Below are 11,134 nucleotides of genomic sequence, written 5' to 3' on the forward strand. Positions count from 1 at the left end.
CATCTCTCCCACCACGAGCCAGGATTTTGAGGATTTATCCCAAGGCCAGTACGACGTGCCGGCCGTGAACGGACAGAGTCTCACAGACGAGGACACGGCCAACGGCCTGGACTAGGAGGAGTTGGGTCCTGCCCCCAGAGAACTTTCTATCCTGTATATTTATATTTGTGTGTTGCTTTTTTTTTTTTTTTGCCGCCTTTTTTTTTTTTTTTTTTTGGGAAGAGGGAAGCGAAGGCTGGGAGAGAAGCCGAGGGAGGAAGAAGGTGCTGCCCTTCCTCCTCTAAACTGCCACTGAGGTGTAAACCCACCACTCGCTTCAGGGGGAATCAGTAAATCCTGGGTTGGAAACGCCTCTTGTCCTTCCTCGTTTCTGCCCTCAGGAGAGCGGCCAAACCCCGCCAGCCACGTAGATTTTGGTGCAGGAAAAGCCGTTTTGGGGCACAGCTGGTTGGTTTTTTCCTTAAGGAATGCGTTCCCACCATCGCTCCGGCTCTCCCGGGGGTCTGTCCGTGCTGCTGATGGACTCGTGCTGTGTTTCACACCCGTGGGAAGAGCCAGAGTAGGGTTTCCTTTTGGCTCTCACGGCTCAGCCCCTCACGTGGTGCTACTGGGCACCACACGGGTGGACTTGCATCTGTTCCCTCCCAGGAAGATGTCGTGCAGGTCCTTCTTCATTTCCACCAGTGTCTTGGTGTGGTGGAGCTCGGGCCTGGGATCTTCATGGCCTGTGAGGGGCTGAGGGGAGAGTGGGGGGCTGGAGCCCTGGGGTTTGGGGCTGCTCCTGGGGCTGCAGGGTCAGTGTGGGGCTGATCCTGTGGTCATGGGGCCAGTTTGGGGCCAGGCTGAGGTCCATGGGGTCAGTGTGGCCACGGTCCTGGCGCCGTGGGGCTGGTTTGGGGCCAGTCCTGTGGCTGTGGGGTCGGTTTGGGGCCGGCCTTGGGATGGGCCCCGTGGCCACGGGGTCAGTGTGGGGCCAGCCTGGGGTCCATGGGGCCAGTCCCTGGGCCTTGTGGTCGGTGTCAGCCCAATCCCGGGCTGGTTTGGGGCCGGTCCGAGGCTGCGGTCGTGGGGTCGGTATGAGGCCGGTCCGGGGTCCGTGGGGCTGGTCCCGGGGCCACGTGGGACCGCCGGTACCGGGACAGGCAGTCCCGGTGTCACGGGGCGGTCCCGGGGGCGGTCTCGGTGTCACCCCGGCAGTGACGGGGCGGTCCCGGGGGCGGTTCCGGTGTCACCGCTGTCACCGCCGGAAGTGACGCACCGGCGGGTTCCGGTCCCGCCTCCCCTTTCGCTTTGCAGCGAGGCCGCGGGTGCGCGCGGGGCGGCGGGGCCTGGCGCGGGGAACGGGATCCCGGGATGGGCCCCGGGTCCCGGGAGGGGAGGGCGGGATCCCGGGATGGGCCCCGGGTCCCGGGAGGGGAGGGCGGGATCCCGGGATGGGCCCCGGGTCCCGGGAGGGGAGGGCGGGATCCCGGGATGGGCCCCGGGTCCCGGGAGCGGGGAACGAGATCCCAGGGTGGGGCCCGGGAGGGACGGACTGGATCACAGGTTGGGCCCCGGCTCCCGGGAGGGGCGGGCTGGATGTCGGGGAAGGGACCGGATCTTGGGATTTGGGGATATTAGAGCCCGGGGAGGGGACTGGATCCGGAGGGAGGGGAGCCGGGCCCCGGAGGAGGGGGACTGGATCCCGGGATGGGGTTGGATCCCAAGGAAGGGACCCTGGATCCTGGGATGGGGCTGGATCGCGGGATGGGCCCCAGATTCTGCGAGGGGGGAGCTGTGTCCCGGGATAGGGGCTGAATCCCAGGTGTGGCTGGATCCCGGGGTGGGGGACCGGAGGCTCAAAAATGGGGATTCAGGGACTGGGAATGGGGGTTTGAGGGGTCAGTCCTTTCTGGGGGTGGGCACGGGGACCCCAGGACCCCCAGGCCCACCCAGGGGGTGACGCAGCTGCCGCTCCCACAGACAAAAACGGTGCCAAGATGCAGATCTTTGTGAAAACCCTGACGGGCAAAACCATCACCCTCGAGGTGGAGCCCAATGACACCATCGAGAATGTGAAAGCCAAAATCCAGGACAAGGAAGGTACTGGCAGTGCCAGGGAGCAGCGGGGCAGCCCCGTGGGGGTCCCCCAGTTCCCCCACCACGGTGATTCTCCCCCACAGGGATCCCCCCCGACCAGCAGCGTCTGATCTTCGCGGGGAAGCAGCTGGAGGACGGCCGCACCCTCGCCGACTACAACATCCAGAAAGGTGCTCCCTGGACCCTTGGGGGATTTGTGGAGGGGGGGGGGGATGTTTTTGGGGTACCAGGTGCTCCCTGACCCCGCCATGACACCAATCCCTCCTTCCAGAGTCCACCCTTCACCTGGTGCTGCGCCTGCGGGGCGGAATCATCGAGCCCTCCCTGCGCCAGCTCGCCCAGAAGTACAACTGCGACAAGATGATCTGCCGCAAGTACGGCCCCCTGTGTGTCCCTCTCCCCTTCCCACAGCTCCCTCCCTGCTCCCTGTCCCCCTCCTCGGGGACACGGGGCTCTCCTGACCTGTGTCCCCCCCCCCCCCCAGGTGCTACGCCCGCCTGCACCCCCGCGCCGTCAACTGCCGCAAGAAGAAGTGTGGGCACACCAACAACCTGCGCCCCAAGAAGAAGGTCAAGTAGAGCCACGGGCCCTGCCTGTGCTGGCCAATAAAGTGTTGCAGTGCTCAGCCCTGTGTTCTGGTGGTTTTTTTACCCGAAGTTGTGTGGGTTTGAATAAGGGAGAGGGAGGGGAGCAGGGAGGGATGGAGTGGCAGCGGTGCCGGGTGGTGCCTGCCTGCAGTCGTGGACTGGACTGGCGCTGGGACACCCCTGTTACTAGTGCAAGGTCCAGACTAGCACTGGGACCACAAAAAAACCACTCTGCTTGCCCACTGGGCCCCCTCACCATGTGCACACAGCACAGATGGGCACTGGGACCTACCCCAGTCCCTGTGTCCAACTCGGTCCCAGGCCCTCCCCACTCCACTGGCCACACACCAGGAGCCCCCAGGCCACGTGTATGTGGACCAGCACCGGGACACCCCGTCCATGGTCTTGGGCCTTGCCTACACACCCTTGCCCACCCACCGGGAACCCTGGCTGTGTGCACAGCGCACAGACGAGCACCGGGACCCCCCATCCACCGGCTGCACCGGGACCCCCCTAAAACCCCCTTCCCACCCACCGGGAACCCCCCGCACACAACACAGACGGGCAGCGGGACCCCCGCCGGCTGCATGCGCACAGACCGGACAGGGCACGGGGCACCGGGGAGGGGGCAGCGGGCACCGGGGAGGGACCGGGCGCTGCCGGCCGGTGCCTGCAGGTGGCGGCGGAGCCGCGCTCCGCCCCGCGGCCCCCGGGCCTGCGCCGTTCAGCCGCCACCGGGCCATGGTGAGCGGCACCGGGAGCGGGCGGGGAGCGGCCCCCCGGGCACGGGGAGGGGGCGAGGGGGGCTCTGGGAACCGAGCAGTGAACCTGTGGTCTGGGGGGGGTCACGGGATGGGGCCGGGCTGTGGATGGGGGGGGGTCCCCGGTGCCCCTCTGCGTTGTTTAGGAACGGACGGGGCGCTCCCGGTGCGCGGGCAGCGGGATGGGGGGGTCCCGGTGCCCCTCCGCGTTGTGTGCACATTGGTGGGGGTCCCGGTGCGTGGGCAGAGGGATGGGGGGGGTCCTGGTGCCGGTCCGGTCCGTGCACGAGTGGACGGGGTGGTCCCGGTGCCCGTCCGTGCTGTGTGAGCGTGGCCGGGGGGCTCCCGCTGCGTGGGCACCGGGATGGGGGGTCCCGGAGCCGGTCCGGGACGGGACGGGGTGGTCCCGGAGTGCAGCGATGGGGGGGGTCTCGGTGCCGGACCGGGCGTAGGTAGAAGGGGGTCTCCTGGTGCACAGGCAGCAAAGTGTGGGGGGGTCCCTGGACCGAGCCCGTCCCTGCACGAGTGGAATGGGGGTCCCAGTGCCCGGTTGTATTGTGGACACGTGTCTGGGGGGTCCCGGTGCATGGGCAGGGTGGTGTTGGGGGGGTCCCGATGCCCGTTTGTGTTGTGTGCACAAGGCTGGGGATTCCCGCTGTGTGAGCAGTGGGATGGGGGGTTCCCGGTGCTGGTGCTGGGCTGAGCTCAAGAACCGCGGCTGGAATCCACCCGGGTCCCCCCAGGACGGGCACTGGACGGGGGGGGGGGGGGTTGTGTCTTACCCCAGCACAGGGGTGAGACCCCCGGGCAGTGCCGGCTTTGCCCAGAGCCCCTTACCGGGTCACCGGTGCCATGATGTCCCCAGCTGCCACCGTCCCCTTGTGTCCCGCAGACGGGCGAGGCCGTGCAGGCTCTGCTGCAGCGGCTGCAGGTGCTCCAGGGCGAGAGGGTCGAAACCTACCGGCTCTTCGAGGAGTGAGTACCGGCACCGCCGCGGGGACGGGCACGTGGGGGCACACGGGGCACCTCCCAGGGCAGGGGATCCCCCCAGCAAGGCACTGAATCCCCAGCAAAACGAACTAAATCCCCCATCCTGATTATTTTGCATCCCTCCGGGACCCGGCGGTCGGGGCGGCTGATGAGCTCCAGCTGGCAGCAGGACGCTGTGCTGGACACCTGAATCTTGTTTTAGCATCCAGCAGGGGATGATGGGCTTCACGAGTGAAAGGGATTAAAAAAAAAAAAAAAGCAACACTCCCTCCAAAAAAAAAGCAGTTTCCAACCTTTTCCCGTGCGAGGCCGCCTGGTCATGGGGGAGCTGCCAAATCCAGGCAGGAGGAGAAGGAAGGCAGGAGAACCCTCCTGGTGCTGCCCGTGGCGGGTGGCAAAAGGAGCTTTGGCAGAACGAGGATCTCGGGGTGTTGCCATCCCGGTGGCCCCCGGGTGTGGTGACAGTGGCTTTCCAGCCCCCTCACCTGTCCGCAGGGGCCACCAGGCGTACCTGAGCAGTGCCCCCCACTATGACTTCCCGCGGTACCGGCAGCTGGTGCACGAGGTCACCGTGGCCTTCAGCGGCATCTCCCGGGAGGTTCTGGGCATCGCCGGGCGCCTGCGGGACGAGCTGGGCCGCCCTGACCTGGCCCAGCACCTGGCCCGGCTCCAGGAACGGGAGCAGGAGAAGCTGCAGCTGGTGGGTGCCGTGCTGGGGGGGTCCCTGGGGCTTGTTTGGGGGGTGTTTCTGGTCTCTGGGCTCCCATGGTGTCCCTCCCGCAGACGGCGCAGCTCCAGCTGGCCCGGCAGCAGGCACAGGACCAGCCCCAGGTGGACGTCCATCAGCAAGAGGTGCAGGAGCTCAAGCACAAGTAGGTGGTGGCCCCACTGCTCTCCCCGTTCATTTTGGGGTGGCAGCAGCCCCCCCCCAGCCCAGGAGCCCTGCTGCCATCCCCCTTCTCCCCCCATTCCGGGGTGGCAACATCCCCCCAGCCCACAGAATCACGCGATGTCCTGAGTTGGAAGGGACCCGTTGGAAGGGACCCACGCGGATCGTGGAGTCCAGCCCAGGAGCCCCTTCCCTGCGTCTCCCCTCCCTCCCCGTGGCCCAGGGGGGCCCAGATGGTGCCTTCGGGGTCTGGCGGTGCTGCGTGGCCGCGTCCCCTCGGCCTCCCCGGGCTGAGTGTTTCATAAACAGCGCGGGGAAGGCGAGGGCGGCCCACATAATACGCTCCATATGGGTTTTATTTATAGTTTCCATCCGCTCTCGTAGGCTAATTAAAACCATTGAGGCAATCAGCGAAATTCTCCAGGACCTCAAGTACGATTCGGAAGAAGCTGAGTGATGGGTGTCCCCGTGGGAACGGCTGGAGGGGCCGGCTGGTGGAACGGGGGCCCCGCTTGCCCCCCACCCGCTCCCAGTGCAGCCGCCCAGGCACCTTGGCAAGGTGGGCATCGTCCTCTCGACCCCTTTTCTTGAGCACGGGCTGGAAGGGGTAGAGAAACCCCCTCCTGGGAGAAGTGGGGTGCCCCTAAATCCTGAGTGTCCCTCAGCAGAGGGGTCTGGCATGGGGTTGGTTCCCCTCCACGGGGCTGTGCCAAAGGAAAACCACGACCTGCAGTGCCAACGGGCTGTCTTGCTTTGACTCCCATCGAGGTGGGCACTGCCCGTGCTGCCCACTGGAGGCCCACGGGCAGCAGCCTCCCCCCTCCAAACCACATCCTGGGGATCAGCTGTGCCCCCAACCCCACGGCGGTTTCGGTTCTCCACAAGCGCCTTTTTTTACGGTCATCCAAAATAAACCTGTCCCCGTGGAGCTGGGCTGAGTGGTGTGATCTGAAGGGGTCATATGGCCCCCCCTTGCCACAGTGCCACCCCTTCCAGCTCAGCTTGGTCCCCTGGGAGCCCCGGGATGGGGTGACAAGGGCCACGGGCCCCATTTGGCTGCCCGCTGCATCCCCGTCCCCGCGCAGCGCTGCCGCTCCGCTGACGCAGACCCCGGTGGGGTTTCAGAGGTTTATTGGCATTAAGCTTAAATCTGTTCCTAATTGACTGAAATGGAACCAAAATAAGGCTGGTTTGAATCAAAATTGGAGCAGGCACTGGGCAAACCCCAGCAGCCTCCAATCAGCCCGCGTGGCTCCCCGAGGATGGAGCCCTCCCCGTGCACCCGCACGTGGATCCCCGGGGAGAAAATGGCCAAAATCGCTTCCCGGGGGGGGCACTGCGGCGAGGCTGGGGGTCACCCGGGAAGCCCCCGCTGCCCCTTTCATCCCAGAGGCTGCCCTGGCTGGCGGTTGAGGAGCAAAGTCCCCGTGTCCCCCCTGGCTGGGCAAGGCTGAGGGGTCCCCTCGCTGCCGCGGGGCGCGGGGGGCCGCGGTCCGGGGCCAGCAGCACGCGAGAGGCTCCCGGGGCTGGGCCAGCCCGGCCCCCCAACCTCACCCCAGCCCGGCCCCCAGGGCTGCAGGGCCGTGCTGCGCCCCGGCCGCCTCCCTGCTCCCCCACGGCGGGGCCGGGGCGGGCGCGGGTGGTCCCGGGTGGGCGCCGGGCGCCCCGTCCCATCCTGCCGGCGCTCGGTCCCCCGCGGGCTACAACTTATCGCCGGGAAGAACCTGCAGAGAGGAGCAGAGCCCCGCGTCGCCCCGGGGTCGGCGTCACCCCCCAGCATCCCTGGGGTGGTTGGGGGGTCACCCCACATCCCACCCACCACCCCTCCCAGTCCCCACCCAACCGGGGAGAAGAAAGTGCGAAAAGGCTCCTTACCTACCTGGTTGCGTGTTTTGTGCGATTTCTGCAGCCACACGCGCCACTGGTCGTAGAGCTTGATGCCGAGGTTGGAGCAGCCGTAGGCGTGTTTCTTCACCCACCCGAAGAACTGCTTCAGCTCCCGCCGCAGCGTCGTGTTCTGCTCCCCACCTTTGGGGTCGCAGCCCCCCGCCCCTCGCTCTGCGGGGACAAGGGGGTCAGTGCAGGGACAAGGGGGTCAGTGTGGGGACCAGGGGGTCAGTGTGGGGACGAGGGGGTCAGTGTGGGGACAAGGGGGTCAGTGAGGGGATCAGGGGGTCAGCGCCACGGGGGGGAAGAAGTGCCTCAACCTCCCCCTTGTGAGTAACGAGGGGTGAGAGCAAACCGAGCTGGTTTTGGCTCCCGGCTGGGAAAGCCACGCTCCAAATTGGCTCCTTTGCAAGAAATCCAGGTGCTGGGCACGGAGCGGGAAAGGGCCCCCCTGCACATCCCGGTGGGGGGAGCACAGCACCGGCGGCACTCACCGCTGCGTGGGGTGGAGGCGGCGGTGGGATTGCTCCAGTCGCTCCAGATCCCGGCTTTCTTGGAGCCGTAGATGCCGAAGGGATTACAGCGCACCTGGACGAAGTAGACGGTGCCGGGGCGCAGGCCGGCCAGGCGGCAGGACGTCTGGTTGCCCACGTCATCCACCACCTGGGGAGGGAGGAGATCAACGGGAGCACCCACGCGGGGTCGGCGATCCCGCGCCCGCACCGGCGATGCCGACCCACCTTCCACTCCGAGCTGTCCTCCACCCGGTACTGGATCTGGTACTTGGCTTGGAAGAGGAAATCCTTGAGGGCCGGCGGGGAGCTCCAGCGCACGCTCAGCTGGTCCTCCAGGTCCCCCACGCGGCTGACGTGCACGTCCGACGGCGGGTCGGTGGTGACTGCGGGGACAGGGCAGCGCCGCGGGGCCGCGAGGGTTAAGGAGCCGCAGATGTAAAACCCACTCGGAGCAAACAGCCTAATTCGATTAGGAGCAATTCTGCTCACATATCGCCCATTTCCTGCTGCACCCCCCCCCCACCTTCCGCCCCATCCTGGCGCTGAACCCTCCCCGCTCCCCTCCAGCTCCCCGCGGGGTCACCAGTGACACGGTGACATGGTGACATGGTGACACGCCCGGCGTGGCTCACCCACGTTGAGGATGTCCAACATGACGACGTCAGACACGGCCACCCCCAGCCGGTTGGACGCCTCCACCCAGATCTCGTAGGGCGTGAAGAGGGCCAGGTCCTTGGGGATGCGGCAGGAGTAGGGCCCGGCCGTGTGATATTCCTGGCAGGTGTTGTCCCGGCCGTACCACCTGCGGGCAGGGCGTGAGCACCGGCACCGCCGGGAGCTGTGGGTGCTCACCCATCCCCGGAGGAGCTGCTCCCATGGCCCGTTTATCTGCCATTCCACACTGCTGGAATTGTGTTACCAGCCCCCACGGCTCACCCAGCGGCGCCAACTCAACCAGGGCCACGGCAGATTCTCACCCTCCTCCTCCTCCTCCTGCCCAGCACCGTGAGACCCAAAAAACTCCTCACACCAGCACCACCCCCAAACAGGGGCCAGCTGGGAGGCCTCGGGCACCACATTCCCTGTTTCCCATTAAATCCCACGCCAGCCTTTTTAACAACAACCGGAATTAAGGTGAACACCCACCTGAGCTTGTACTTGAGGGTGTAGTTGGTGTGCAAGAAGGTCTCTCCTTCTGTCCCCGGCGCCCACTTGCAGGTCAGGTCCTTCATGTTTTTGGACCAGCAAGTGATGTTGACCGGTTTTTCTGGGGGTACTGGGAGACAAAAAAAAAAAACAAAACCAAGAAGTTCCAGAGCCCTTTTTTTTTTTTTCAGCCACGGCAACCCAAAACCCGAGCCACATTCCCATCTAAGCCTCTGTGTTCCCCGGGACGTAGCGACCCAAAAAAAAAAACAAATCCAAGAGCCGCATTCCCCGTTCCGATTCTGTACTCCCGGGGCGTCAGCATCTCGCCCTTTTATTTTAAAAATAGCCCCGGAGATAAAAATCTTACGATTATTGATTCGGACAAGCGCGGGTTGTTTTGTTGGGGTTTTTTTGCCAAAAACAGCCCTCTCCTGGCCTGGGGAGCTCCAAGAGGAGCAGCTTTGGCGAGAACCAAGGAGGGGGCATCTCGGGGAGCCCCCCTAGACCCCGCGAGGGGAGGCCGGGGTGGGGGGGATGACGCGACCGCGCCGCCGCCGCCGACGTACGTCCAACGTAAAGGCAGGAGCCGGCCAAGATGCCGCCGTCTCTGCTGTGACACACCAGGTTGTCCCCCGACTGCTGCCTGGAGCCGTTGAGGCGGGCGAGGGCCACGCTGAGCGTGGAGGGCCCGAGGGCGGCGTAGGAGGCGGCGGGAAGGCGCCGCCCGTTCAGGGTCCAGTACAGGTCCTCGGCTTTCAGCGGAAAGTCCGGGCTGACCGTGCACGTGGCGACCAGCGAGGAGCCGATCAGCAGGGTGGGGTCTTGGGGGGAAATCACGGCGGGGTCTGCAGCCGGAGAGACAGGGGGGAAATGTCAGTTATGGGGGAGCTGTGTTGGTAAATATGGCTTTTTGAATGCCTTTTGTGTCTGTTTGAGATGATTTAAGGGCGTTTGTTATCTGTCTCAGGTAATTTAAGTACATCTGTGTGTCTTCTGTATTCATTTAAATGCATTTTGTACCTATGTAAATGCATTTTATACCTATTTAAATGTATTTGATACCTATTTAAATGTATTTGATACCTATTTAAATGTATTTTATTCCTATTTAAATGTATTCGATACCTATTTAAATGCATTTTATACCTATTTAAATGTATTTTATACCTATTTAAATGCATTTGATACCTATTTAAATGCATTTTATACCTATTTGAATGCGTTTCATACCCGTTTAAATACACTGTTTATCTATTTAAATTCATTTTTTATCCATTTAAATGCATTGTTTATCTATTTTACATTTAGCTAGATCATCCTATCTGTTTTATATAGATTTCAACTATCGCATATCTAAGGTCAAATTAAACCACTGCATGTCTATCTTAGGTCAAATTAAACCACTGCACATCTATCTTGGGTCAATTTGAATCATCACGTGTCCATTTCAGATCAATTTAAATCGTCGCATATCTGTTTTATATTGATTTAAATACATTTTATATCTGTCCTTTGTCTATGTGCATTTTATATCCATTTTATATCTGAAGGCATTTGATATCTCTTTTATATATATATTTAAATAGGTTTTATCTCTATTCTATATCTTAGCACACATCTTGTCTATATCTAAATACACATCTATTTTTATCTATTTAAATACACTTGATATCTACTCTGATACCTAAATACATTTCCCATCTACCTAAATACTTTTAATATCTATTTTAATATCTATTTTAATATCTATTTTATGCCTTTCTAAGTGCTTTTTATGCCTATTTTAAGCCCTTTTTTTCTTTTTCCCCAGGGCTGGGTTGTGGCTTTGGAAGTTTGTCGGGACAAAAAGATTTCAAAAGCAGCTATGGAAAATCGAAGGGATTTTTTTGTTTTTTCCCCCCCTCCTCCTTTCCCAAGGGCCGACATTCCCGCCTGGATCACACCAGCGAGGGCCGGGAAGTTGCTTCATCCCGCTCATCCCAACCATGCGCCACCAAATCCCCTCCCTATGGGAACAATTCCCCCCCCGGTTTATCCCAAAACTGCTCCACCGCGAGGCTTCCAAAGGCTCCCCCGGCCGCGCTCCGGGGTGTTCCGTGTCCGTCAGCCTTATCGGCTCCATCCGCACGCGCCGGGCTAATATTCCCAAATCACCTCCCGGAAAGTGCCGCGACCTCCCCTCCCCTCCGACCTCCCGGCCCCGATCGGCTTTCAGCGCCCGCCGCCCGCCCCGGCTCCCACCCGGCATTCCAAGGTCCTTGTTGTGCCGGAGGGATC

General features: G+C 62.4%; 3 protein-coding genes and 1 long non-coding RNA gene across 4 annotated transcripts in view; 2 read left to right on the forward strand and 2 right to left on the reverse strand.

The window, feature by feature from the left end:
- Window positions 1-162: 162 nt before the first annotated feature.
- On the reverse strand, window positions 163-4,381 carry LOC113957029. Its single transcript, XR_003531052.1, has 2 exons — window positions 4,265-4,381; window positions 163-735 (listed from the first exon to the last, which is right to left on the reverse strand). It is a non-coding gene; the product is annotated as an uncharacterized LOC113957029 (long non-coding RNA).
- UBA52 (ubiquitin A-52 residue ribosomal protein fusion product 1) lies at window positions 1,183-2,704 on the forward strand. Its single transcript, XM_027664140.1, has 5 exons — window positions 1,183-1,307; window positions 1,963-2,082; window positions 2,163-2,249; window positions 2,351-2,453; window positions 2,564-2,704. Exons 2-5 carry the CDS (start codon window positions 1,980-1,982, stop codon window positions 2,655-2,657), a joined length of 387 nt encoding a protein of 128 aa, XP_027519941.1. The 5' UTR covers window positions 1,183-1,307; window positions 1,963-1,979; the 3' UTR covers window positions 2,658-2,704.
- REX1BD (required for excision 1-B domain containing) lies at window positions 3,139-6,234 on the forward strand. Its single transcript, XM_027664139.1, has 5 exons — window positions 3,139-3,410; window positions 4,320-4,402; window positions 4,913-5,117; window positions 5,201-5,289; window positions 5,691-6,234. Exons 1-5 carry the CDS (start codon window positions 3,408-3,410, stop codon window positions 5,761-5,763), a joined length of 453 nt encoding a protein of 150 aa, XP_027519940.1. The 5' UTR covers window positions 3,139-3,407; the 3' UTR covers window positions 5,764-6,234.
- A 690-nt stretch (window positions 6,235-6,924) lies between these two features.
- CRLF1 (cytokine receptor like factor 1) overlaps window positions 6,925-11,134 on the reverse strand; it is a 7,844-nt gene continuing 3,634 nt past the window's right edge. The window contains exons 2-8 of the mRNA XM_027664204.1: window positions 9,424-9,716; window positions 8,855-8,984; window positions 8,341-8,510; window positions 7,934-8,091; window positions 7,688-7,856; window positions 7,186-7,364; window positions 6,925-7,030 (exon numbers count right to left, since the gene is read on the reverse strand). Coding sequence (XP_027520005.1) covers window positions 7,007-7,030; window positions 7,186-7,364; window positions 7,688-7,856; window positions 7,934-8,091; window positions 8,341-8,510; window positions 8,855-8,984; window positions 9,424-9,716 — 1,123 coding nt within the window. The 3' untranslated portion in view covers window positions 6,925-7,006. The remainder of the gene's footprint in view (window positions 7,031-7,185; window positions 7,365-7,687; window positions 7,857-7,933; window positions 8,092-8,340; window positions 8,511-8,854; window positions 8,985-9,423; window positions 9,717-11,134) is intronic.

The sequence above is a fragment of the Corapipo altera genome, unplaced genomic scaffold (genome assembly GCF_003945725.1).
Source record: "Corapipo altera isolate COAL_440 unplaced genomic scaffold, ASM394572v1 96, whole genome shotgun sequence".
In the NCBI taxonomy this organism is placed as follows: domain Eukaryota; kingdom Metazoa; phylum Chordata; class Aves; order Passeriformes; family Pipridae; genus Corapipo; species Corapipo altera.